At 42.9% G+C, this 27752-nt stretch overlaps 1 protein-coding gene across 1 annotated transcript in view; it reads right to left on the bottom strand.

The window, feature by feature from the left end:
• The window catches only part of AGBL4 (ATP/GTP binding protein like 4), an 895196-nt gene that overhangs the window by 66305 nt on the left and 801139 nt on the right, over positions 1-27752 (bottom strand). Inside the window, exon 11 of the mRNA XM_018072022.2 lies at positions 20514-20676. Within this exon, the coding sequence (XP_017927511.1) occupies positions 20514-20676 (163 nt within the window). The remainder of the gene's footprint in view (positions 1-20513; positions 20677-27752) is intronic.

The following is a 27752-nucleotide window of genomic DNA, read 5'->3' as shown; positions in this document are numbered from 1 at the left end:
ACTCCTTTTATTACGTTTTTGTGCATTTCATCCTAGTGGGACACAGAAACAAGTTTGGGTAGTTTCATTGCCTGAATTTTCTGCTGCACACCAGCTGTCTGGTGTGGCTACATTCTCTGCACTGGAAAAGAACATTTATTTCCCTGTTTCTATACTGTCTCTACCACTTTCCTAGGAGGGAAAGATCTTTTCCCTAACACAATTAAAATAAATATAACAAAATATTTCTTCATACTATATCTAGGCATTTTAAAGCCATTTTGGGATGATGTACTTATACAACTCCTGGATTAATTCAGTTTTATATCTGCTCAGTAGAACTGAAGCTTTGCCAAAGTATATAGCCTTAGTATAGAGAGCTCAGACCAGGCAGGACTAGACCTTGCATGGAGGGCTTGCTCAGGATTGTTTCCCCATATTACACTGGTGACCTGCAGAACACCTGGCTGCCAAAAATCAAGGACATTAAGAGCTTGACAACATTCAGGAGAGATGGCATGGCAGAGGCAGAGCACCAGAAACATTCTTTACCCTGTAGGCCAGGGAAGAACGTGGGGTGAGCAGTGGGGGATTGAGAAGAGAGACCTGGCAGGTTTAAGGGAAGACAGTGGGCAAGAAGCTGCACGGCTCACTGAGAGCACGTGGGCCTTGGTGACTTTCTCAGGTCACCCTGGCAATTTGCTGTTGCAAGAGGAAGGGGAAGGCATCAGGGCCAGCTTTGCAGGCTGGGTACAATTCTGCTGCTGCTTCTGCTGCTTGTTGGAGGACTGGGGAAAGGATGACCTTGTTTTGCACACACTGTGTGCCCATGGCAGGTCCCCAAGCCAGCACAACACCCACCAAATCAGCACCAGGCAGATACAAACACGCCCACCTCTTGTTTTCAGTTTCAGAGAAAGGGCCTATTTAGCTCCAGGTAGGCAAGGACCAGCACAACATGCTCACTGCACTGTTTCTGTACCTGCAGGCAGTTTGTACTGTTCATCGCAGAGCTGTGACAAGCACTAAATTCACTTTTTCTCCCACATGCACTTTGTGTAATATCTGGACTTAGGATGCCTCCTCTTGTCATTCAAACTGCCTGCTCCGCTGCTCAGAGCTGAGCTAGCTGGAAAAGTGAGAGTCACAAGAGCTGACATTCTCAACTTGCAGAATTTCTTCCATAAAGAAGGGGTTTTGTACATTTTTCACCACCTCAGTTTAGACGGTAAGACAAGGAGACAGCAGCCGCCCATGAGTTAGAAGGGAATGAAGGCGTGTGGAGAAAGTTGGTGAGAGAAGAGTTATCCCCACAACCCTCAGAAACATCAGATCTTCCACAGAACTGCCTTGCTGAAAGTATCCTTTTGTTGCTTGCCCAAATGCAGTCATTGCCAACTCTCATACCCAAAATAATTAGACTCGTGACATTTAAAGGAAGGACTTTGGCAGGTGGGAAACAACAGAAGAAAAGCACAGCAAAATGCCATTCTATGTCAGCTTTCTAGGGAGCACTGATATGGGGCAGCTACAATTTGACTGGAAAAAAAGCAGGATAGGAAAAAGAGGACATGGGTTGTTGTTGTAAGGGCCCAAAAGGCTCAAGGTGTCTGCCTCACTCATCTCACCTGTGTGTCTCTCAAGCAGAGGAGTAAAGTGCTGTCCCTGCTGGTTCCTGGTGGGCAGCAATGAAGGGAGACAGACAAAGTGATATTTCTCTCTCTCTCTCTTGCCTTGAGCAGTTGCCAGCAGAAAGCTTTGGCAGCTGCCGAGTGTTGTGCTCTGGGAATTTCTGCAGCACAGAGTGTTGGTCTCACTGCCGCAGTTGGATGACACCAGACCCGTTGGTGACAATGAGCCTTACAAGGAGAAGTGAAGGTGTAAAAACAAGATGAAATCCAAGCTGTGTTCTTTTGCAGGGCAGAAAGCATTTACTGACGTCAAGAGCTGCAGCCCGTTCCATCTGAGGTGCGTGTCGTGCCCAAAATGAATTTGAGAGACCACAAATTCACCTGGAAGATCGATTTCATGGCCTGAGAGTCAGAATATTAACTCTGCATTACTCAACTCTGAAACAGCCCCTCATTTTCCATTTGTGCTATCCATCCCTGCCAAAGCTATGCCGCCTTTCTCTGCTGAGGCTGAGAGCTGCACATCACCCCCTCACAGCTCACCAGTGTCCAAGAGGCACTAGAAAGGCAATTAGCAGTGAGAAGATTAGGGAGTTGTGAAGGGTGGGTAATATGGTGAGGCCAGGAAGGCAAGAGGGCTTGCACGGCTGGACTCACCCATCACCACATGTGGGACCATTGTGCCAGTCATGAGGTTCCACAGCAGATGGGACCACACCTGATTTTTATTCCCAGAGAAAGTAACGAGTGGAAAGAAGAATTTCTTTCTACAGAAAAGAATAAAAGCAATGCTAATTAGACACCGTGACTGCCTCTCTGATTTGGCTCAGTGTGTTTCATCGATCCAAAAGCTACAGAGGTGACTGTGGGACAGATTTCATCTTTGGTGTCACCCGAGTGATTTCAATAGAAACACAACAGGTGATGCTGGAGAAAATAAGCCAAGTAATTTCAACAAACTTGCACCTAAGATGCCAAACAGCCCCAATGTATTTTCAGTTCTTCATCATCCTCACAGTGAATGGAGCACGTCTCCCTTTGGGTGACACCAATCCCAATGCCTTGCTCCGCTCACTGTCTCACCTTGACCCAGCTCTCCGCACATCACCTGGTACACTTGACAAAGAGCAGCAACCAAAATGAGCCCTGTGTGACCCATGCTTTATCTAACTCACCCAGTTATCCTTACTGTAAGTCCAGCTCAAACTTTCCATTCCCTAGAGCAAAGGAAGAGGCAACCAGCTCACACACAAAGACCCAAGCAACAAAGCAGATTGAGAGCAGAACGAATTGCAGACAGGGAGCTTTCAGAGAGGGGAGAGTCTTTGCTGCCTCCTTCTTTCCTCCAGCCCCTTCGACCTCTCCAAACACACTGCAAAGCCAACACAGATTACACAGCAACTAGGGGATGGGCAAAAACAGTAGCACTTTGAAAGAGATAGATACAGAGCAGGCAGAGAGCTGGGAGACAGAATCCCACCAGGAGCTAGTGCTCGGCATCTCTGTTTGCCCTGCAGCAGTTTCTGAAGCATGGAAGTGCTTGCAAACTGGCTCCCACTGTCCCTGTGCCACAGTTCAGCTCTTCCAGGGCTATGGGGATGTGATTGGATCCCTGCACTGCCTTCCTCCAGCACTCCCCCTCCGCAGCTCGTTGTCTCTTGATGCGCCCAGTGTGGGTTTCCAGCTCCTGACAGGGTTAATTGGCAGGCCCAGCGGGGGAAATAAAATGTTTCAGCTCTGTGGCTGCTTTTTCTGTCCTTGTTTGCTCATGAGGCTGTAGGGAAGTGCTGGCTCCTGAAGGGTTACAGAGCAAGCACAGCAGGTAGCCAGCTGCTCTAGATCTCTACCATTTATTCCTGGCCCCTCTTTGTGCCCCTTCATGCTGCTCAGGTGTATTCAACAGACACCAAACCCCTGATCCTCAAATGCAGGGCTGTGGGGAGCAGAAGGGCCCAGGTCAGGGCTAGGGGATGACCAGGACTGAGGAGGACAAGCCATCAGGCACAGTCCTGGGCACCGAGGGCCATCCTGCACCCAGAAGCCCTTTTACTCTCCCTCTGAGGCTGGGCTTCAGCAGAGACACAAGCCCCCTCTCATCTTCTTCTCTGAAAGCACTCTCATTCCTTTTCCATTTTCATCTAAGTTTCCAATGAAGATTTATTACTCTGAGTGATTACATTGTCAGCCAAATGAGCAGGGAATAGGAATATCCTTTCTTCTTGCATTCCAGCCACTAGTCTGTTTGGCTCTCAGCAAAAAGAGCAGATTTAGCATGATTTTAGTCCCTTTTTCTTCCAGGTACTATTTATTTTCAGGCTGACAGCATGTGAGAAAACCCATCAAGAACCACAACCCTGGGGCATGAAGCTGGGTTATTATTCACCTATTTAAAACCTTGAAGGAATGGGGTGGTCAGTTAAGTGTAAGTCATGTAAAACTCCAAGGCAAAGACTCCCTATCAGCACTGAAGACCAGTCAGATATGGCATGAGAAGCAACTATGAACAGGCAAAGGGGGCTGTGGGGAAACAGAAATGTCACAGCAGAAGACATCAATAGTTCCCATCCTGTACTCAGAAAACAGGAGTTTTACACAGGATGACAATCGCCAAGGAGATGAAGCATGCACAGATACGCAAAGAGATTTTACACAAGACCTATGAGATCAAGATTTGCTTTTGAAGATTGGTTTGGTTTTTTGTTTTTGTTTTGTGGTTTTTGTTTTGTTTTGGTTGGTTGGTTGTTTTGGTTTTTTTTCCTGGGAGAGGGTTGGTTTTGTTTTTAATTTTCTCTTCCTTGTAATAAGAATATTCCCCTATCGTGTGAGAATGCAGCAGTAACGCTATGCTACACCTGAATGACAAGGACACAAACATAAAGGTAAATAGAAAGAGTACCCAACTAGTCTGATTTTGGTGCCCACCTGTGAGAAATGCAAGTAACAAACAGATTGCACCAAAAAAACCCCACCCCTCATGCTGGATTTCTGACATAACTGGTTAGATTATTAAAATGGTAATCAGTAAAAAGGGCAATTTCAATCAATCAACTTCATCTCCTAAGGAGAAGCCACAGGAGGGAGAGTGAAGGAGTCAGGAGATCTGGTTGTGCAGATTTAGGCAAATCACTTTGCTCTGTATGCCTGTTCCATTTTCCTTTTATCTCACTAGCCTGTGTCCTAGCACTGTGTCATTGTCTAGACAACGCCGTTTCTCCTGTCCTGCATTTTCATCCAAGAAAAAACTAGGAGAGGAAAGGACAGGCACCGAGTCTGCAAGCTCTTTACAGAGCCACGAACATCCCTAGTCACCAGTAAATGGCCAGAAAACCCTCTGTCAAAATGTTCCTTTTTTCTTTCCTTATGTTGGTCCAACAGAGAACGACAACTTGCTATTCTGTGAGCCCAAACACAGCACCCTGCTCGGGGAAGCTGAAGGCTCAGCCCTGCTGATGCACTGAGCGTGTCAGCACAACACCACTTCTGCTCTCAGTTTGCTTTGACAAAATCCAGGAAATTGCACAGAAATGCAATGCTAAAAAAACCTGTTATGATGGCAAAGCTGAAAGCCTGCTAATGGGGAAATGTGGGGAGGGAGATGGTGCGACCAACCCGAGGCCAGGCAGGGAGACGGTAGCGGGAGTTCACAGCCGAGCACAGGTATCGTGACATGCAGAGCGACCCCTTAACCTCAGATCAAACATGAGGTCCCAAAAGGCCCTCAATCAAAACAGGACTGAAGCATCCTACCAAGGTCACCGCAAACAAAGCTCACAGGAAAAATACAGCTTTTTGAGAGACTGGTTATGGCAGCAAGGTCTGAGGTTTGTCCAGCTCCCCTCAGGCCCCTCACCAGGCTGCAGATGGAGCCGGTGGGACAGGATTCCCAGACTGCCTGCACTGCAGAGCACACTTGGGAAATAAATGAATTGCACAGAAACAATGTCCCTTTGGGTTCTTCTCTTTCTCTCCATATTATCGTGTCACTGTGCATGTCACCTTGTAATACTGGGTTATTTATCATCACTGAGTGCCTAGATTGGCCCCGCTAGAGAAAAATCAAAGAAAGCAGCAGGGACTGAGGTTTGATGAGAAGGAAACAAATTCTTCCCTTCAAGAGCATGTGAACTTCTGTGCTACCCCATGCACACCCACACACACATTCCCAGGCTGCTCCTCTTCCCCCGCCAGCAGCTCCTTTCAGCCTCATGCATCCCCGCTCCCTTCTCCTTTTCTCTGCTCAGATTCAGTGCCTCGTTTCTATGGATTTCTGTGTCAGCTCCCACAAGGATATTCGCTGGAATGGACACATTTACAGGATGACTAACGTTTTGAAAGCAGGTGGTGCTATTATAGTCATACAAAAGCCACCTATTTTTGGTGCCTTGTGCTGTCATCCTGTTAGGTTACACTTTGCTTTGCCTTGTTATCGCACCAACTTCTCGGCACCACTACTCTGGGCTGCTCCAATTCCAGGTCTGTCTGCAGAGGCCTGATAGAGGGGCATCTTTGTTCACTGCTGTGGTGGCTTGGACCTCCCCCACACAAAGAGAGGCCTGCGAGTTTCTCTCGCTGTCATAATTCATTTCCTTCATGAATCTTGAAAACATACTTAAGAAAAGAAAGAAAAAGCTATGGTATATATGCATATCTAATGTATGCATGCACTCACATGTATAAATTTTTCTATGCAGAGCAGCAGCCTTAAAATGAAATGTTAGAGGACAACTATGTTCTCTTTATCCTTATATCATATTTCAGATAATCACATTGAAATTCATAAGGAAAATTTTGAATACTGTCTATTTCTTCAGTTATGTCTGTTCACATTAACTACTTTAATATCTTGGCTTGTATTGGCTGGAAACTCTTAGCTTGTCTCATCATCACTTCTTGGCATGTGGTCTTACCTGTCCCTGCACTCCTGGGTTTGGTGCAAGGGTGTTGTTCTTATCCACAGCCACAGACCATCTCTGCCTAAATTCCCTCTAACTGGGACTGAGAAGGCATGCAAGATGAAACACAAGCACAGAGTTTAAATCAAATCACATTATTAGAAGTCACATTCCCTGAACTTCAGTCCCAAGACCTTATTAAACTAATAGTGAAGTGACCTGGAAAAAACAACATCAGCATATGACAGTTTAAAAGTCTGTAAAACAGAGCAGGGACCACTGCAGGTAGATCCTCGGGCAGACCAAAACCACCAGAATCTCTGATGTCCTTTTCACCTTGAAGGGAGAAGCTGGATTTTCACTTTCAGCTCGGCACTTTGCAAAACCTGGCAATCTTGACTCCAGCTCCTCTTACTCCTCATAAAGGCAGTGGAGGGCAGTACAAATTGTATGTATGCTTCCTAAAGTGGTTTATGCCAATCCAGCTTATGTGTTAGGGATTTGCATTCAGAGAGCCTACAATAAGTACAGAATTGTACTTGATAGCTGAGACACTGCTTGTAACCAGGGCAAAAAACCACTACCCTTCTGCTGTAAAGGATCTAAATGGGAATCAGGCTCAGTCTCGTCTGGTAACGTAAATGTCCTGACCTGCTGTTCTCTACTTTGTAACACAAATTCAGCTATAATCAATTATGGCTTGAAATGTTCCTTAAACACAGAGGAGAATCCAAAGCACATGCAAAGGCCTCTGACGGTCACTGATGCGATAAAGCAGTGCAGGAAACTCCTTTTTCTTAAGGCTGATTTTAAATCCCTCTGCAGACACATGCAGTTGCTGTGCTGTGTACTGCTAACCTTGAACTGACATTAGCAAGTGGATCCAAACTTTCCTTTTCCAGGCGGGATGGGAACTTCTCCTACAGCAGCTGCACGTTCCCCTCTCCCCTCATTTCATCACCAAGCAGTTCTTGGTAATCGATAGAGGTCAAATCTAGATCCCATTGGGATTCATGGTGAAAACTATTGACATCAACAGGTCAAGAATAGCCAAGAGACGATTTATACAACAGAGAGCAGAGAACATGAGAAGGAAAAGGCCACCCCAATCTGTAAATCGAGATAGCTACAGATTTACAACAGATACAGATAAGGCAGGGGGGGAAAAGACAAAAGAGAATAAAAGTATCTTTATTTAATGAGCTCAGATGCAAACACAATCCCCTCACAGCTCTGTGCCACAGGAAAACTTAGACCTGGACAGACTGGTAAAACAGGGATGCCCTGTATCCTCCAACCGCTATCGCTGCCAGGGCAGTCCGCACAGAGAGGGAAAGCAAAGGGAGAAAAAACCTGCTTTGTTCCTGATTTCAGCAAACATCAGGAAAACATCCACTGCTCCTCAGTCGGCTGCAGTGGAGGAACGGCGCTGTCGGTGCCAGAAGAGGGCACTTGAGCTACAGCGAGAGGGAGCCGCGCTGCGCTGCTGGCCCGGGCGAGGAGGGGGGACCGCCCCGGGAGGACCAGCCTTGCCCTGCGGAACAGCTACGGGGAGGTGCCAAGAGGCATCGGGACGCCGGGCCTTCCTCTCTGCTCCCGAGAGCTGACACCGAGCGCTCATCCTCGCTGGTTTTGCTGCCTTGGGCTTGCCTGAGTCCCCCTGTCAGCAAAGAGCTGGAGCTGGTGCTCTTGGATCACACAGGTCCGTAACCCAGGTTCCTTCAGCGATATCGATCATGTGCCAGCTGAAATTCTCTCTGTGCTGGAGCATTTTACAGTTACTCCCCCATACAGACCCTCTGGTGTGCAGTAACATTTACACTCGCTCCAGCCTTGCCCCCAGCAGAGGCATTAGTTGAGTCCCTTTCCTTTGCTCAGCTGCCTGTTCTCATCAAACTTGCCCAGACTTAATACCACTGAGAACTCTTGCTGGTTGAAACAAAAAAAATGGGCTCAGAAATTTTAGGGTGAATGTAAATGAAATGCACAGACACCCCTGTTGCCCTGCAAAGAATCCTAAACACAGAGGCTTCCTGCTTTTCCCAGCTGTATCATCTGGTTCAAATCCAAACTGGTCTCTCTACAAACCTTACTCACTGAAGCACGTAAATTGGTCCCGCCCCTCCAGGCACAATGCAATCAGCCATGCCTCATCTCCTTAGAAAAATCCTGACAACACAAATTTCATAGATTATGCAAAAACCTGAATTATAGGCAAGAAAGAACAGAAGAGATGAAGAAAAACAAACTGAATGATACAGCAGGTATGAGAATTTAGCTCTTGCTTTGGAAGCTTTGTTTCTTTTCTGTGGTGTTCCCTATGACGAATCTGAAGCCATTTTCTTGTTTGAGATAGGCGAGCACAAAGTAATAGCTAAAGTATCTGAACCAGTCCATAAACTCCCACTGCATCCATCTAGACCATCCAAGTGGCTGCCTCAGAGTGGTTATCCTTCTGTTTGCATCCCAGAAGTTTTCAGACACATAAATAAACCAAGCACGGATAAATTGGGTCTGAAGATCTGTTTCTCAGATGGATCTGGCAGCTGCCTCAGTTTATTGGCAGTTCATTTATCATCTCAAGAAAAATATTGATGGTTCTAGAGACATAGGCCCTTTCTGTGTCCTGGCTGAAGGAAAGCTGTCCTTCTGGGCAGGCTTTGGAAAGAAAGTCAATGCAACAAATTCTACTTGGCAGAAATGTGAGGGATGCAGTGCAAAGAGGAATCATTAAGTAAGGAGGGAGGAACACTAGGATGAAAACCCTGTTGGCCCAGAAATAGCCCAGTCTCAAATCTTCACAGTATCACAGCAAGAATATGAGATTGTCAGACTGCTAACAGGCAGTCATGGGCATCTTCTCAGGTGGAGGTATTACTGCTACACAGGAAGAAACAAGGAGCCTGAAGCTGTGTTCTGCCAACAGAACCAGCCACTTATCAGACCTTGAAGAAATCCACAGAAACTCAGCAATGAAAAGGCTTGAAAACAGGAATAATGGGACTGAAGTACTGTAAAGTCTCTCCCCTTGGGCTTGCAGAATAATGCAGTCCTGCTTTCACCTAGGAGTGTTAGCAGTCCAGCTGCCTCTCTCCTCTAGAAAGACATTAGGAAGACAACTGGATCCTCCCAGCCATTTCCATCCCCTATCTTGATTAAACCAGCTACATTCCACTTGAACAGCCTGCTTAAGGATTTACTGAAAGGAAGCTTGAGATCTTTCATGTATTGATGTGCTTGGAGGAGATCTCACTTTGCATATGTCCCCCAGTATTGCTCCAGCCAAGTGTCTACAGAAACCAGCCCAGTGTGAGCTTTTGCTACACAGGACACTCCGCTGCCCTGCAGATCCCTCTTTGAAGGGAAGACGAAGAGACCTACTTGAGAGGTCTTCAGTAGTTAACATTCATACTGAATTTCTTGAGGGACTGGACAATGGAGAAAAGAAGAATGGATTGTCACCTATCATTTGGTCTTTAGTGGTGTCTGATGACAGATGCTAGTTTAATAAGGATTGCTTAGTTTTAAAAAAAGAAATAACCAGCCTGACAGAACCCTGAATGCAATCTGACTGTGGGAGCAAGTTATCCAGAAGTTGGTTTGCTGGGAAGAGTGATGCACACCAATCATAATGACAGAAAGCAAAGTATTTAGGATATTGCAGTTTTCAAAACTGTAATTCTTCCAACAGGCATTGGTTCCTATCCTGAACAGAAATTCAGTTAATTTAACGAGTTCTGAATCCCTCCTAAGTATTGGGAAGAGTACAGGAGAACAAGCACAGACTGTTAAGTGCATCAGGAACCAAACACACATTGTTGACAGTGTGTATTTTGAAACAGAAAGCTTTATCTTTCAGTTGATGCTTATACCTGCTGCTCCTGCGACCAGGGTGGGATTTATCCTGAACGCAAATAAAAATCACACAGCAAATACCAATTCTGCCATTAGAGTCACTGGAGTTGATTCTCCATTGCTTGGCAACTCCTACAGCTGTGTATAACGAGAGAGAAAATATAAGATGACAAACCAACTCTAGACATGGTTACCTGATGTGGTAATATTTTTCTGCTTATGATGTACAGGCTAAGTACTCAGACAATAAATAACTCCGTTGGCTATGAGACTTCAAATGTGAAATAAAGGCAGCTGAGGGGGCCAGTGCTGCTTCCAGTGTAACAGCTAGGAATCACAAAATAAAGCTTGCAGGTGGCAGGCTAAAAACAAACAAGATCTTATTAAACTATGGAAATCCCTAGCACAGAATGTTGTGGATGTTAAAAATGTTCACAGGTTCATGGGAGACAAATCCATTGAATGTTAGCTCAGACATAATCAACATGTGGGTCTCGCTCTCTTCTCCCAATAACAAGTGATAGGACTCGAGAAAACAGCCTCAAGTTGTGCCAGGAGAGGTTTAGACTGGGTATTAGAAAACATTTCTTCACCGAAAGGGTTGTCAGGCACTGGAACAAGCTGCTCAGGGAAGCGGTGGAGTCACCATTCCTGGAGGCATTTAAAAGACATGTAGACATGGTTTAGTGGTGGACTTGATGATCTTAGAGGTCTTTTCCAACCTAAATGAGTTCATGATTTTAACATCTCTGGCTCTGGGATCCCCAAACCACTAATTGCTGGAAACCAAAGAATATTCAGGGGAAAGAGTTATATGCTTATTCTGTTATTAAATTCTTCACAGGCACCTTATTTTGGCCTCTGTCAGAGACAAGACACTACAGAGGACTAGTTTTGATCTGAACTGACTTGGCTGTTCTGTTCTTAAGAAATGAGACATGAGAGAATCAGACCCATCCTGCTCTTGTCAAAACACAGAGGTTTCTGAACACTAGATCAAAGCTGCAGGTTATCTTTAGTTTCAGTCTGAGACATGTTCTGGCTTTGTGGATCTGAACTGTGGACAAAGTTTCACCTCTAGGTAACAAGAAACATAGCTGGTTTGGGGTGGGCATGTATTGGCCTTGGCTTAAATGGGTATTCTCTTCACCTATGAACTGCACCTGACAGGTTTCTGGCTTATCTCAGCAATGGTATGATGGGGAAGATGCAGTCTGTTTTTCAGAATGCCACGAGACATCCTTTGTTAAGGCTTGCAGGGATGTTAGGGGTAAAAGCGTATAGAGAAAAGGAGAGTGAAGTCTCAACTCACCAGGGACATGCTCAGAAAGAAAAGGAGATGTTGGATCTGCCTCCTGTGACTTTCATGCCTACTGTCCTCCCCTGGTTTCTAACAATAGAGATGCAGCTGTCCCTACTGGAGAGATTAATTTTGGTTTCTCTGCTCATTCAGCCAGCTATTTTTCATGAAACTCATAGGAATGTAATATCACTGAGACCTTTATCACTGTCAAATTCAGTTGCAATTGGTCAAGCAGCTGAGAAAGACAGACACACAGACAGAAAGAAGCTTGTTTCTTTGCCAAGTTTCTTAAAAAACATCTCTGGTGCCCTTTCATAATATTAGTATTTGGGACTGAAGAAGTAGTAGTTAAAAAATAACTACTTCTCCCACCCTAGAATTCCCTTTAATCACCAATAAGTTCTACTGAGCCTTTAGGTAGCAAAATAAAAAAGAAAAAATAGTTTAGGTGAAAGACAGTAAAAAGTGAACAAAAAAGCAGAGACTTGGTGTATCTGATTAATCAAACAACTCCTGCAAAAAGTCTTGATAAGATGCCAGAAAGGCAGGGGTAGGGCTAACGACCTAAAATTGCCATCAAGATGGTGAGGATACAGACAAGGCAGGCACAGGGGAGAAGACTGAGCCAGAAGTGGAGAGACACAGAGAAGGGCAAAAAGCAGACATATATGGAGACACACAAACACCACCACTCCAGGCCAGCAGAAAAGCAGAGACCTGTCCCAGAGACACTGCAATTTTGCTGTTTATTGCTTTTTGAAAAATGCCTCATTCTAAATGGCTTTTTTTCTCTTCATTCCCATTGACATTTGGGAAAGTTTCTAAGCACAGCACTGGCTAAAGCCCTTTCCTAACCTAAGTCTTCAACCCACAGACATTAGTCTTTAGTTATAATAACCACTCCCCTCAGACATTTCCAACAAATTGTTAATATCTTTTAAGCCCTGCTCTCCGTTGCCTTTCAGATTAGCTTTGCCCTTTCCTTTGCACTTAAGTTTAGCAAGTGTTACTAATAGGAATTTAACATTTACCAAAGAATTATTCTAACTAGGAATCTAATAGCATTTGTATGGTGTTCTGAGCACCCAAGAGCCTCACAATCAGTTCTATACGCTTAGTTTTGTCTAAGTTGCTTCTAAGACAAAGGAAAAATACAAGTTTATGGAAAAGCAAGTTTATAAGAGAGGCATTTAAACCCTTGAAAGCCAGTTCCAAGAAGGATAGCAGCAGTGTCTGGAGGGATCTTCCCCCCTTGCTTCTATTAGCCACAACTCTGTGATCACTTATGTAATCAACTTCACCTTCCAAGAATTCAGCAAAAGCATCACTTGTCCTTGGTCTAAGTTATTTTTTTTCCTGTCTACAGAAGGAATACTAACAGAAAAATGTAACAATTTTTAGTATTAACTGGCGACTTTTTTTTTTTTCAATGCAATTATCAAAACCCTTTTGAATTAGAGAGCTTTGTGCTTGCAGGCCAAGGATCATTGATAGCTTGAATGGAAATCACTGATGAGGATTTCAGTCAGTAAAACCTCAGTTACAGTTTGGTGCCAGTTAGCATGCAGCATCTCAACAGAGGCCCCAAAGGCTGCTTTGGACATAAGAACATTTTTAGGGCTGAGCTTCCTCATCTTGTCTGGCTTATGAGTATCAGTCTTCCTGTGTCACTGGATACAGCCCCACCTAGGCTAAAGAGCACATCCTCCACCAGCAGTGAGTTGAAGACAGCTAGTGAGATGCAGGGATGATATTTGCACATGTCTCTAAGATGCTTATGCTTCCACTGTCCACAGGCTCCCTGTTCCCAACTAAAGCTGTAAATATTGATGGCTCTCAAGTCAACCTGTCCAAATTCCCTAGTCCAGGCTCACAGTTACTGAAGTCTTCTTGCTCTTCAAAGAAGACAAACTCCTGCATTTATGTCTAAAACTGACTTGAGAGCATTTCTATAGGTCTGGATATGCACACTGCTTACATTCTGATCCCACATCTGTTCTCTTCCACGTGCCTTAGTATCCCTGGGAAAGACACCATTGTACACAAGAGGAAGAACATTAATCTGCATCCTCATGGGGACCTCCTTTACAGTGCTCAGGACAACATGACCCTGGAGCAAACCATGGTGCTCAGTCTAATTTGTGCCTTAAAATGTGATAGGACCCATAGGCTTTCAGTACTTCTGATGCTTCATTCCCCTCAAGATTAGATCTTCAGCTTACAAGCTCACTTCTACTTAAAACAGGCCTGTGAGTCTGACCTGCTCTCCCTCCTTCCCCACAGAAAGCCATGCAGGCAGCATGCAAAGCACACACAGAAATGAGCCAGTTACTCGAGACCACTCTTCCTGCAGCAGCTAAATGCAAGACCATTTCCTCAACTACAGGCATGGTATTTGATACCTGGCTCCTAGCCAAAAGGTAACTGGAATCATATGGTTAAATCCCCAGGAAGCATTTTGAAGATGCTTTCCAAGACTGATATTCCATATTTAAGCAAAAAAAAAATAAATTTCTTTCTTTAAAAGAAAAAGCCACCTTTCTCATAACACTTTGCACTTTTATAGCATCTTTCATCTGAGGCTATCAAAGCACTTTGAGATACAGACCCTAAGAAATCCATTACAAAAATCATACATTTCTCTTAGTTGACTGTAGTCACTTGCCTTAATTTCCATTTCATTACTGATACTCACGGACAGTATTTGCATAGATTGATGCAGTCAGAGCTACAGGCAACTAGATAAACAAATCTACATATAAATATAAACTCTCCCCCACAAACACCCTCTCTGACAGTAAAGAAGTATTCATGTACAGCATTGTCCACTCTCTTGAATCCTGTGAGGGAGAGAGGTGTGCCGACTGCAACACCATGTTCTGCTTTGTACCTTCATTCCACTGCACTTCATTAAACAGACTTTCACCGTTTCCTAATTTTCTTTGAGCAGGTCCCACTGTATATACCCAATATGAACAAACACACAGATTCCTTCTGGGTATGAGCCAACAGCTGCAACCCTGAAAAATATCAGCTTCTTATATCATTAACTGAGTTTCCATGGTGCCCTGGGGCAGAGATATTGATGCTTGACAGCATTATCACTATAAAGTAACTTTACAACTCTATAATTTAACTCTATGCTTCCAGTAATATTAAGAGCATTTGAAATTGTGGTTGTAAACCTTGACACTTTCACACAGACTGGGGAGCTGACAGAGGATTTTGTTTCCTTTCCTCCAAGACAGCCTTAGACATGGTACGAAGAAATAACCAAATAATGGAGAGAAGATGTGTAAGGAGGTCGCTGTTAGGAAAACCTGAAGGATTAGGATCAATACCACTTTTTGCAAGACACAGAAAGGACCCTGTTTCTAGAAGCTTAGCAGAAGAAGGATGGACATGTAGACCTCTGGAAGTCTTTTCCTAAGTATGTGCCTGATATACTTTGAAATCATCTTGGCAACAAGCTCTAGCTCAAGTTCAAACATAAACTACACTGGATAACGTCTGCAGAGCTCCCTCAGCTTTATCAGCACAGCCTTTCATACCTCATTGGCTTTTGGTAGTAATGTTGCCTTTACTGGGTGGGAATGAAGCTGCAAGTGCCATAATCTGGCTCATGAGGATCTTCTCTTAAGGATATCACTAGCAGAGCTAGGAGGATCAGGACAGGCAGTTGCCAAAAAAAGAAATTTAAAAAAAGCCCAAAATAACCAAGTACATTTGCCCCAAGGGACTCGCAGGTCCATGAAGCTCTAAAAGTTATAGATGCTTTTATTGGAATTGTAGTTTGCATACAGATTTCTTTTCCCCAGGATAGGCATTTACTGAGATCCAAGTACTCTTTAAAAGGAATCTGGATGTAAGCAAATGACTGTTTCCTCTAGGGGATTTAACTACCCAAGTCCTCAGTCAAGCAGCAGGCAGATGCTCTGCTTGAAGTTAAGAATAAGAATGAACCCAGTGGTCCCAACTGTGTCAGGAGTCCAAGATGAGAGATCCTGTTGGGCATCTGAAGAGACTCCAGTCAATCCAAGCTTTTATTCTGTGGCTGTAGCCACATAAATACATCTTTATGACCACAATAGGGGAGAGGGTTCAGCAGTGCAACTACAGCCTGTTTAAGGGATGCAAGCTTCCAATTCAGTACATTCAGAGAAATGGAAAATGCCAAGTGATTTCCTAGCAAGTTGATTCGCTATACTGTTTTAAGTATTGACATAATCTCTCAGCTGTTTGTAATGTGAAAAGATCTACCTGGGGATAATATTAGTAAGGTCTCTTCTGTGTTCTTCACCCATGATTTCAAAAATGGGGTGGTTTTTTTCGTTTGTTTTTTTTTTACAAAAGAAGTTTCATTAAATTAATTTTCTGTATTGAGGCCATTAAATCAAAGAGGTGATGTGCTTAGAAAAGATGTACAAAGTAAACCTGTTCCACTAAACCCTTGATCCAGGGTTCCAGTCTCCTATTCCACTCAGAAGTGATTTCAATGAGTAAAGCCCTACACATAAATGACTGAAGGCCCACCTTTGGACGGGGGCCTTCCTCATCTGAAGGAAACTTGAAATTAAGATTAAAATACACAAAATGCCACGGACATGCTGACAACACTGGCACTCACCCACCTTGATGATTTTTCTCCCCTATAACTATCAGGCTACAAGCATACCAGTTCTTGCCAGGTCTCCATCGTTTCCATGTTCCTATCTTGTGGCTAGACTTTGCAAGAGTAAAACCTTTTATTATCTGTTATGGGCTGCCTGCTTTGCAGCGAGGATCCAGTTCAAACACTCTAATAAAGGAATCCAATAGAAGATTTTAAAGCTGTCGATGTGAGAGTCCTTTACTGGCTGCTCTCAGGTCAGGCTGTGATGGCTGCTGCTCACAGCTGTAGTGGGAAGCAATTCCGGGTGCACTGTCAGGGCAGTGCTCAGTCCTACAGCTGGGGATTCATCCTTCATCTCCCACTTTTATCCTTTGTTCCTTGCCCAGCCATGAGGCTGGTGTGCACCGAGACAGCTCAGCAGCTGAGCTGCTGGTGGTGAGCATTACAGAGCAGTTTACAAGCCCTGTGTCATAAGCCCTGTAAATGCCTAGTAAAACATGGAATTTAATGGAAGCATATCAGCTCATTTTAAAGCTTCTTCACCTGGTGCTCAGCTAACTGTTGCTGTGCTGCCTTTTTAATCAGTTACCACCAAATGTGTGCATGTGTGAGAAGGGTTTTAAACATTTCTGTGTCCACTTCCAGGCAAGTAACCGACAAGACTACAATCCTCTTATTATGCCTTTGAAACAGAGTCCGTTCACTGTTATCTGCAGCACATGTTATCGTAGGGTATTCTGCAGAGCCAGGCTTACAGAACACATCCCTAATGTTTCTCATACACCAGGTACATATCAGTTAGACACAGACCCACCAGGCACACACATACCTCTTAAGGAATGTATAACAGGGCATTTAGGAAGCTACACCTGATGCAGTGCTTTGCTTGCCAGATGAAAATACAAGAGACACTTCAGCAGTAACCATTAGTGATCATGCTAATCGAGGTTTGAGACATCCATGCAATCATGTTAATTCTCTGTGTTGGAAGAGGTCAGAAATTCAGTACTTTTATCCCACCATATATGCCCCAAACATACACCCCCTGCACAGACTGAAGGAAGATCCTTCCCTCCTGGATTTCATTTAAATAGTGCAGATTCAGTGGTAAATTTGTTTTTATAGAACATGTCAGGTGTCATCCTCTAAATTCTGAACCAATTCATTTACAATACTTTCAATCATACTAACTGGAGTAATTTAAAACTGATTTTCACTTCTAATGATACCATCCCATCCTTTTTAAAAATTTTCTTACTTTTCTTATTAAAAAAAAGTTACTGTCCACACTAACAATGTCAGAATTCAAACAGTCATCAAAGTCTGTGTCCCATTTTCATGCATGTGAGGTATCCACTTCTCTCAAAAATTGCAAAGTACGTTTCAGTCACCCCAAGTCTGAACAAAATTCATAATCATACCAACTGCAGAAATATATCTATTGCATTCTCATACAGAGGTTTTTATGGATCATAGAGAAAGCATGTAAAACCTGGAAAACATGAAGAGATGTATAAAACCCACCAACAAACCTAATCCATTTGTATAATGGCATGAAAGGGGGTAGTGATCTTATTTGCCACAAATGCTGTAAAGAAAAGAAGCTGACAGGTATAATTACATGCCATCAGTGCAAATACAAGACTATTCAGGGTTTTTTCAGTTTTCTCACCTGTCAACAGGAACAACATTAGGCTAAATTAATATTTCTATAGGACCTGGAGATCCTAATTTGCTTTGTTCTCTAAAAGGAGCCAGTATGACTAGTTCTGAATGAAGAGTGTGATCTGCTTTGTAGTCTCTTTTTAAGGCCAAGGGTCCCCTGAATTTGAGGCTGAATCTCAGTCTCCACTTCTTAATCCAACATTAGAAGCTTTGAACAATCCTAGCCTCCCTGATTCTGTTTCTGTAGAAAAGAAAACAAACAAACAAACACACCAACCCACAGAACCCAATAGCATCACAGTGGGATGAAAAAAGTCCTAAGAAATATATCTTTGAAGGTAGATTTCCATAATATTTGCCCTATCAGTTCACCATTCTTGGGCTCATTGTATTTTCTTCATTTATTTGCTTGCTGCCTGCATGTAGCTGGATAGTTAATAGAAGCAGCCCTGTCCTTGGAGGCCAATAGGCACTGACTGCCTGTGTCTTTGGTTCAGGCCCATTAAAAAATTTGAGCATTAATTAATCCCTGACTTTCAAATAGCTTGGAAGGGCTGTTCAGACTAAACTGGAATGCTCTGCAATTGTTTTACTTTTGATCATAGGCACTTCAGTGATGTGAAACTTCTTCCCCTGCCAGGATAGGATGCACACAAATGCAGTGGCTACCCCTGTGTTGGATCAGGCCAGTCTAGAGACTATTTCAAGCAGCTCCATTTCTTTCTCTAACTAGGAAACCGCACATGTGAGGAAGAGCTGTCATAGGCAGCACTCTGATAGAATTCCTTCATTGAAAAGGAAATAATAAAACCTACCAGGGCAGGATGCCAGTGGAGCATAATCCATGGGCAAAGGCATCCTCTGCCTGCTGTCTTCCAGGCCAGTCAAAACCAACTTCTCCTGTTCCAGCCAGCCAGGTGAAACTATAACTGTAGAAATCAAGCTGCTGCTTGAGCTTTCCATACATCACCTCCAAGAAGGATCTCTGATTTGGGGCCTGTTTTCTGTGCTCCAGCTGCTGATGGGCACAATGACTGAGCTGAGAATGGAGCAGCTCTGCCTGAAGAAGGCAAGGCAAGCCAAGCAAATAGAGATGTTAGAACCCACACGTGAAACTTCTGTCTTGTGGAGCACAAACCAAGAATCTTTATGGAAAAGGAAACTAAGCCAGCACAAACTACAAATCATGAAGAAAAACATATACAAGGGAATCGTAATCTCATTCGTATAGGGGCTCTTTCCTCACTGTAAAAATTGTTCTTGATAAATAAGGAAGATAAATAAGCAGCTGTCAGTACAATGAGCACTAAGTGAGGAAAAAAATTAAAGGTGAAACCAAGGCATGGGTTCTTGAAATACCAAAATGCCAACTCAAGAAAATAAATAGCTAAACCTTACAGCAATGAAAGTTTTTTCCTCAGTGGCAAGATATACTACATAGGTGTTTTTGGCACAAAGCTGTTCCTTGGAAACAGTTAACCTTACGGGCAAAAAAGAGCTTGTATTCCAAATGCTCAAGCCTGATAATTCACTTTAATATATTTATCCCCCTCCTGCCCCCAAATTTCTCTTTCAGTGGAGAAGTCAAACCAGAAACCCCAAATAAATAACAGTTACTTTCCCTGCTCCCTGTTTCTCAATCTTATTGCCTCACAGTTTCTACATATACATGGATGGTGAAGAATTATGCCTCATATGAAAATTTCCCCCTTGCTACACTAAAGCTTCCCCGACTTCCAAAATGCAGTGGAGAGGTAAATAGGCAATCACAACTAATCTTTCTCCCTCTGCAGTGTTTCTAAACCTGTGGAAATTTCAAAAGCTGCCAAGATAGAATGACAAAATGAAATAAAACACCCAAGCTTGAAGTATGGTCAGTGGCTATTTGATTGAGCATAGTGACAAAAAGAAAAAGAAACACATAAAAGCAGATCATGAGACCAGTCAGAACAATTCTACAAATGGCTGATACATTGAGATAGCCAGATGGATATGTGTTTTTTGAGGAATGAAACATTGCTTCTATTTGAGCACTCAAAAATGCCAACAACTTTGTCGGTTTTGTTTTCGGAATTCGCTTTCCATTTCTTTGTCAACTGGCATTAAAGATCTGTCCCCAAGGCAGCTGCAGAACCTAATGGATCCTTTAGAGCCTTTTGGCTGCAGTTCAAAGGCAGAGAAGATGTTTTAACTCAGTACCAAGGATGCACTTTCAACTTGCTATTAAAACAATACTCCAAACACAGGGATAATGAGAGAATAAGGAGAGAAATGAAGAAAGAAATGGAAGACTGTGGAAGGGAATGGATCACAGGCTCTCCAGGACTAGTTTCTATAATAAGTGCGTGAGACAATCTCCTACAAGAGGGAAATGGCTTATTTGATCTAATGTCTTTTTCTTCTTGAATTTCCACAGTATGGGGAATCAATATGAGGGAAATTAAAGCATCAGGAGCAGACTCACATTTCCACTTGTGTGTTCCCATCTCAGCAAACTCTTTAGTGAGATAGAAGTATTTACCTTAAGTGCCCAGTTCGTATGTGCTGCAAGGGGAGGATGGATTTCAAAAGGATACAGGCTTCTTCTGTGTAGGGGACAGCAGAAGCAGGTCCACCCAATATGTAGCTGTAGAACGAGACCTCCAGAGTGTAGCAGTAGGATGTATCATTTAACAGCCCGCCAAGGAAACGCCGGCCTGTCCCTGCTTTCACAGCATCTCTGTTGAATGATGTACTGGACTGCAGGAGGAAAAACACAGGGACATGAAGAGAGTTCAGGAGTGGAACAGTGGAAGGAGTCTGTTAAAAGAGAAAACAGCTTCATTCACATTGCCCAATCTCATTTACGCTACAGGAGACTGAACTGTTTTCTGATTATGGCCTGGAGAGGAAGCATGGTTCTGGCACACAGACTGTAAATAATGCCTCACAGACTTCCACAAAATTGATCTCAGTTCCCTAGTTATATCAGGTTTTCTCCTTCCCTTTTTGGATAACACAAAGCAAGTCTGTCATATGCATGAATTGAAAGCGAGCCTTCCAGATGCCCCATGGTCAGAAGTTAAGCTGTACTCTTACTTGGATATTGGATTCCTTCTTCTCTACTGCATTCCCCTGTATCATAACCATTTTTCCCCACCCCTTAACCTGGACTCTCTTAATCAAAGCAGAAATACAGTGGCATTTACGTTTTGGTGAAACTTTCTCACCTAAGACATTTGACTGGTTCTTAAATTAGGTCACAGAAATTTCCACTTCACTAACTTAAATGTTAACTGGGTGTTGCTCTCTGGGTGGAAAAATATACTGCACTATTCTACAGCATTATCAGCACACTATAAAAGGCAGTATTTTGTGCTATTACTGAAGATCTGGCTTTAAGAACCCTACAGCTTTATGACTATTCATTTGAGGGGTGGAGGGAAGGACTCCAAGTATTTCCATAAATGAGTTTTAGCTCTCCTTTGAAGGCATGACATCTGGACACTAAAGGGCAGCTCATCTTCAGGTTGTTTGAAGTCTCAGAGCTTGTTCCTACCAGCTAGACAGAAAAATGGATTCTGATTTCATTTTGATTTTCAGACTCTATTCACAAACCTTATAACCATTAGACTGAGCCAGTCTAGGCTCAGCACAAACTAGTGACAACCACACAAAAAAAAAGATCCAACTTGGATCTGTTGTATAAAAGGTCATAATATCTCCTGCTGTAAGAATTTTATGTTGCCAGTGAACACAAAGGACCCTTAACATAGCTTACTGTTCAGTCATTGTGCCCATGATGAATTCTCTGAGCTATGCTGTGTCCTCCTAAGGAGCCTTAAGGCTGGTATCTTTTCTTGCTAACACATTGTCAATATTTAGGAATTCCACCTCTTACCAAAACCAGGGAAAAGAAGATTTCCTTTTCATTTAAAAAATTAGATGCAGTGGTTCAAAATGTTAAACTCCTCTAGGCTGAGAAAAATCAGACTCAGACTGAAATGAGCAACAATTCTTGATGAATAGTGTATGCCAGGAGATATAAAGAGTGGAAATACCTGTGGGTTTATTAACATTCTGAATGTCTTGAAGTTTCTCTCATTTGGAAAATGGAAGGTTTTCCAGGTTAATTAGAATAAGATGGAATTGGGTTTCTTATTAGCATTACATATAGTTGTTTCCAAATGCAACTTGTCTTTGTGGTAACATAATATTTAGCTTTGTGGTAACTGGTACACAGAATTCATTCTGCTACGTACATATAATATAATTTCCACCAAATTACATGACAGAAGCCTTCAGGATATTCTGAATACCTATGGGACAGGGAGGTAAGGCACTCATAAGGAATGCTGGGGAACTTAACTGTTAATCTGATACATGCAATAAAATACTTGAAGAGGTCTACAAGAGGGAATGTTCTCTGGCTTCCTGCAAAAGAAGCCTTCAAAAGTCTGCTGAGACCCTGAAACTGAGGAAAGCTTTGTCTTCAGTTAAATTTCAGAAACATAAAGGAAGATGATCATGCTCTGGGGATTGCTTCCTAAGTCAAGTGAACACTGCCTTCAGAGGATAGGGCTTTGTGTTCAAACAAATGCCTGAGGTGGAACTTTTAATGCATGACAGCATCAGCTGGATGGAGTCAGCTCAAAGTAAGGAGACAACTAATGTGTCAGGACACGATATTGGGGTTTGTGTGCAGAAGCATCACTCACAAGGGAACGAGCTAATTCTCTGTCTGTGTTTGGCACAGGGAAAACAAAGAAAATGTGGGAGAAGTGACTCAGTGAAGACATTAGGGATAGAAGTACTTCAGTGAGTAGGAGACTTACTGATACAGAGTATCTATGAAGATTATGGAATCTCATCAACTATGTTTAAAAAAAAATTGTACAAGTATTTCCTGAGTACAGTTCATGTCTTTGGGGTACAGTTTGCACATAAGGTCCTTTTCTTTTTTTCTATAATTTTAATCAGGCTAGAAGGTTATGAGTAGAATTCCTCATAGATGATTCTTGGGATAAATCTTACATAATATTTTCATCACAGTTCTTGGCATGGTTAAGGACAACCATGCCAACAAAATTTGGTGATGACACACTTTGGAATGAATCATCATTATGGAGGAGGTTCTGAATATCATACAAATAAAAAAACAGTGGGATGACTTTGAGGGCCAGAGTGATTGTAGTCAGATGAAACTCAGCCACACAAGTGCCAGGTCATGCACTGAAATATAATAACAAACAATCTCTGCTATAGGCTGAAACCTCATCAGCTGGAAACAGATGAAGAGAGAGTCTGATGTGTTACTTCACTGAAGTGATTTTTGCTTTCTGGCAGAAATTGAATGTAGTTATTGGCAAAATTATACTTGCCGTATTTCAGAAGTGAAGCATAAGTAGCTTAAATAATTTGAAGAAGGTTTTGTAAAAGGCCAAAAAAAAAAAGAAAATTTGGATCTTTCCAGAGTTTGTATTTTTATAATGCTATTTTGTGGGGTTTGAGGGTTTTTGTTTTGTTTTGGGGATATTTCTCTCTCTCCCCCTTTTTTTCCTTTTGGTTGGTGTTTTGTTTGTTTAATAGAAAACTTCCACTTTCAGCTGTGCAAAATTACTTGAAATGGCAATGGCATTAATAAAATCCCATGTTCATTTCTTTGCCAAGTAGTGCTGCATTTCCAGGAATAAAAAGAAGCTGAACCTTCATTTAGGTGCACAAATGTAGATTTTGGAGGTTAAAATTGTCCTCATTTTTAAAAAAAAATCTGATGGCATAGACCAATTTGATGTCTTGAGTGAAAAGTATAATCTCTCATTTGACTCAAGAAGGTTGGGGTAGAGAGAACATAACACATACGTGTTTTGAAACAGAGGCTTGGGCTTGGCTCTAAAGCAAATATTATAAGACAAAATGTGATTTGATATTTTAGATGATAAGAAGAAAATTACAGATTAAAGAAAATTTAGGTAATGACAGCAGCTACTTGCTGGAGTCCAACCTTCTACTCACTATTTCAGGTCAGGGTAAATGGAGTGGAGAAATAAACAGGCAAAACTTTGACTCCTCCCCACAACTGACTTGGAGTTTTGCATGCACATTTATTTAATCAAACTCAAATCTGGGGAAAAGCGGGATGGGGTGGCAAGAGAGGGGCAAGAACACAGGTCAGCTTGTCTGCAAATGAGTCTCTTGCTTTTCTGGGATGATATATTTCCCTAAAGCAAAGCTGAACTGAACTCATCATTAAACAAATGCACTGAGCTGGCACAGCAGGAGAAGAGCTAAACAAATATTTATTTCTCCAAGGCTGAAACACATGGAAGTGTCAACAACAGCAGCAGCAAGAAGTAAAGTCTGGAGGGTGGGGGAAAACCAAAGACTTTGAAGTTCCTAAATAGTGATATTTGTATAAAATCAACAATAATACATTATTAAAACACACAGATACATTAAAGCTCACAGAAGGACTTTGCTTCCCGGCTGGTGTGAGAAAACTCAGTGAACAAATAGCTATCTACAGGATTAGGAGCTGCCAAGCAATCCAGTTTTAAAGGAGCAGAGAAGAAAGGGTGAAGGATTCCCTTACCTTCTGGTGGCAAGACACCCACTAGAAAACCACCCTTGGATTTCAAACACATTTGGGAGCCAGAAGGTGTGTTGACCCTCTCTCTACATCTGAGGAATTAGTGGCAGCTTCCTCAGGCCTTCCTACTAGATTTCATTCCTCCTTCCCATTCTGTGCTGAATAGCTTCTGAGTGGCCAGTTTCCCCACTGGGAATGACAGGGAATGAGCAGCCAGGCAGTACAAAGACATTTGTGAACCAATTGGACCGTATTCAGACATTGCAGCAGACTAAGATGCTTGGAGGGAAATAAGGGAGAAAAAAAAAAACAAAAACACGTAAATTCTTTCTGGAGTGGTTTCAAAGCAGAAAAAAAATCTTGGTCCTTGGTCAGACCTCTCAGTGTGCCAGAACCCCTGTCCCCAGGGCAGTGTTGTCTCTTGGCTGGTAAGGACACTACTACACAGCAATAAACGCTTTACCTACTGGTGTAAAGTGGGATTATGCATACAAATTGTTTCATGTTCTCCATTTATCAATACCAGCAATGGCCAAGTGTAATCAGGACTCAATTACAACCTCACCAGAGCTATCCACTGAGGCTGCTCTCATGGACAAAGAACAAGCTTTTTATCCAAAGCAGGTCTGACCTCTATGAACCCTCAACTCACTGCCCCAGTGTAGCAAAAAAAAAAAAGTGATAATAAAAAGTTAGTAGTTAGTGCTCTAGAAAAAAGGAATGACACACTTGTCATCAAGGAAGAATAGAGGTGCCATTGGGAAATGGACTGGAGCCCAGACAATGTCAAATCCATCTCAGTGCAGAGTTTTACAGTATCAGCTATAACTCACTCACTCTCATTTTCTAGAATGCTTTATTGAAGTCTGCAAAAGTTAGAAAGAGAGCACAGAAAGGCACTGGCTTTGGAATCTTTGCCAGAGAAGTTTGCAAATAGCAATGTTACAAACTGTGACCCTTCTGTTTGCCCCTCCTCAGGGAGCTATAAGAGGGGTGCCACTGACATCTCACTCTTTCCTCATATGGACAGAGCCAATTCCTACCGGGATGTGTCCAGCATTCACTGCTTTCACCCTGCCATTCTTGCAGCTGGTAGCCCACTGAGCTATCTTACAAGCAAAACTTATCTCCTTACTTCTCTAGAAGCACGGAGGAAACTTCTCACTTCAAAAGCCAACTTAGCTCTCTCATCACACCCATCTCTCACCAGCTCCATTAACTCTTTTAATAGACTGGAAAACATATGTGTTAGTGTTTTGGGTTTTTTTGGTGATAGACTATCAGCTCCATGCCAACTGGGTCTGGAGACTTGGAAATCATGGCATTTGGGAGGCTGCTATCAGGCGGCCTTCTTTCAATTTATTTGACAAACAAGCTACTAAGTCAGCATCTAAAATGTAGATGGAATTATTTAACAACAACAACAAAAAAGATAGCAAAGAAAATAAAAAGAAAAAAAGATCCCCAAAGCAGACAGCTGATCTGAAGGAGGTAGCAGGCAAAGATAAGGATTCTGGAAGCAGAGATGTGATGAAATGGGAGCAAAGTCAAAATTACTCCACAATTCATCTCCTCTTGCAGCTTTGCCATGTTTCTGGTGCACAGGAGGAAAACTTATCTCAAAATCAATTGTGACTACTGAAATTTGGGAAGAGGAGGTTTTGAAAAGTTGAGGGCCATTTCAAAGAGGAATCCCATTTCTTGAAGTTTTTCCAGTTCCCTTAGGAACAGCCAGATTGGACTTATATTCCTGCAAGTAGGGCTCAGTCACTCTCACAGATGGTTCTGCAGTTGACAGCATTTTGTTTCGTAAATTCTATGCCTGGTAGGAAACACTGAGGTGGGCAGCAAAGTTTGGGTTTAACTGGGGAATATTCTCTGATCTAGAATTTGATTTGCAGAAATCTGAGAAAAGGCATGCAGAGGAGAACTTAAACAGTTTGAACCGTTCCAAGAGTGTGAGAATGCCTAAAACTGAAATTTGAAGACTAAATAGCCTCAAATCCTAGGAGATTTTCACCATTCCACTAGCTGTCTCTTTTTCCCTTCTTCCTCCTGCTCAGAGGAAAGCAGAGAGCAATGACCCTCTCTGTAGGAGTACCATCAACACAACCTGCCTAGCATCACATTCTCAGGCTTTAAAGAGCAATTCTCCTCAGAGAAACAACAGTTTAAAGGTACATTGTCACCACACACACATCTGCTCCCTAAGGGGCTTCGTTATCCCTGTAATGTGCAGTTAAGGAATACCAGAACTTTCCAGCTCCCCATCCCTCCCAAGTGTCTTTCAGTCATGCCTGCTTAAGTTTGCTGATAAAAACACATATTTGCATGGTCATTAGCAGAGAGGTTGGAAGGAGGGAGCTTCATAAGCTCTCAGTTTATGCCTCAAGACCAAAACTACCAAATGAGTTCTCTTTTTTTGGAAGATCTGTAATCAGAAAAGTAACTGGGCTTCATGCTTCGGGGTTTCAGCTGTCCACCTGCAAGAACTACAGTAGCTGTTCATTTTACTGCTCATTAATATCTGTGCTCTGCTGTACAGCTCCAGGACTGAAGCAGGTCTCCACAGCCTGCTGCCTGTCTCTGCACCTTGTACCAGTCACACTGGCAGCACCAGTGCAGGGGCTTGGCCTGCAATCCACATTCACCAGAGTCCATCCTCACATGCACTGAAGCTGCCTGTACTTACAGCTCCCACCTCCCCCAGTGCTGCAGCACTGAAGACGCTTATTGAGTCCACTGGCCTTGCCACAGCAGGTGGAATCCAAATCAAAACAGCAGTTCTTTTGAGAGAGCTTCTTAAACAACACCTGCAGCACCTTCACAAAGTCAGACAAAGGTTTCCCTACAGAGCTGAGCAGCCCATCACAGCCCACTTGGGGAAAAAAAAAAAAAGAGGAGGAGGCAGATTTCACTCCATCCTATAAGCAAAAGTCAGAGTTCCTCTTGCTGCTGGATTTTGCCATCCCAAACATGCACACACAGAGTGTACTGTCTCCCAAAACATCCCTCCTCAGCTCTTCTCAGCTCCTCCTTCAGTGAGTCTGCAGCTCCCTGTCACCAGAAGTGCACTTAACCACATGTGACAATGTCACCTACTCAAACATTAACCTATGCCCAACCTGTCACCCGTTAACCAGAGTTAGTCTGGAACTTTTCTCCCTTTAAAAAGACAACTCAAGCTGCAACCAGTAATAGACACAAATCGGGGATCTCAAAATGCTTCAAGTCTTAAGCTCTGCCA

This window comes from Manacus vitellinus, unplaced genomic scaffold (genome assembly GCF_001715985.3).
Source record: "Manacus vitellinus isolate BGI_N305 unplaced genomic scaffold, ASM171598v3 scaffold_21_pilon, whole genome shotgun sequence".
Lineage (NCBI taxonomy): Eukaryota > Metazoa > Chordata > Aves > Passeriformes > Pipridae > Manacus > Manacus vitellinus.
The sequence above is the reverse complement of the archived record's forward strand: the minus strand, read 5'-3'. Positions and strand labels throughout refer to the sequence as shown.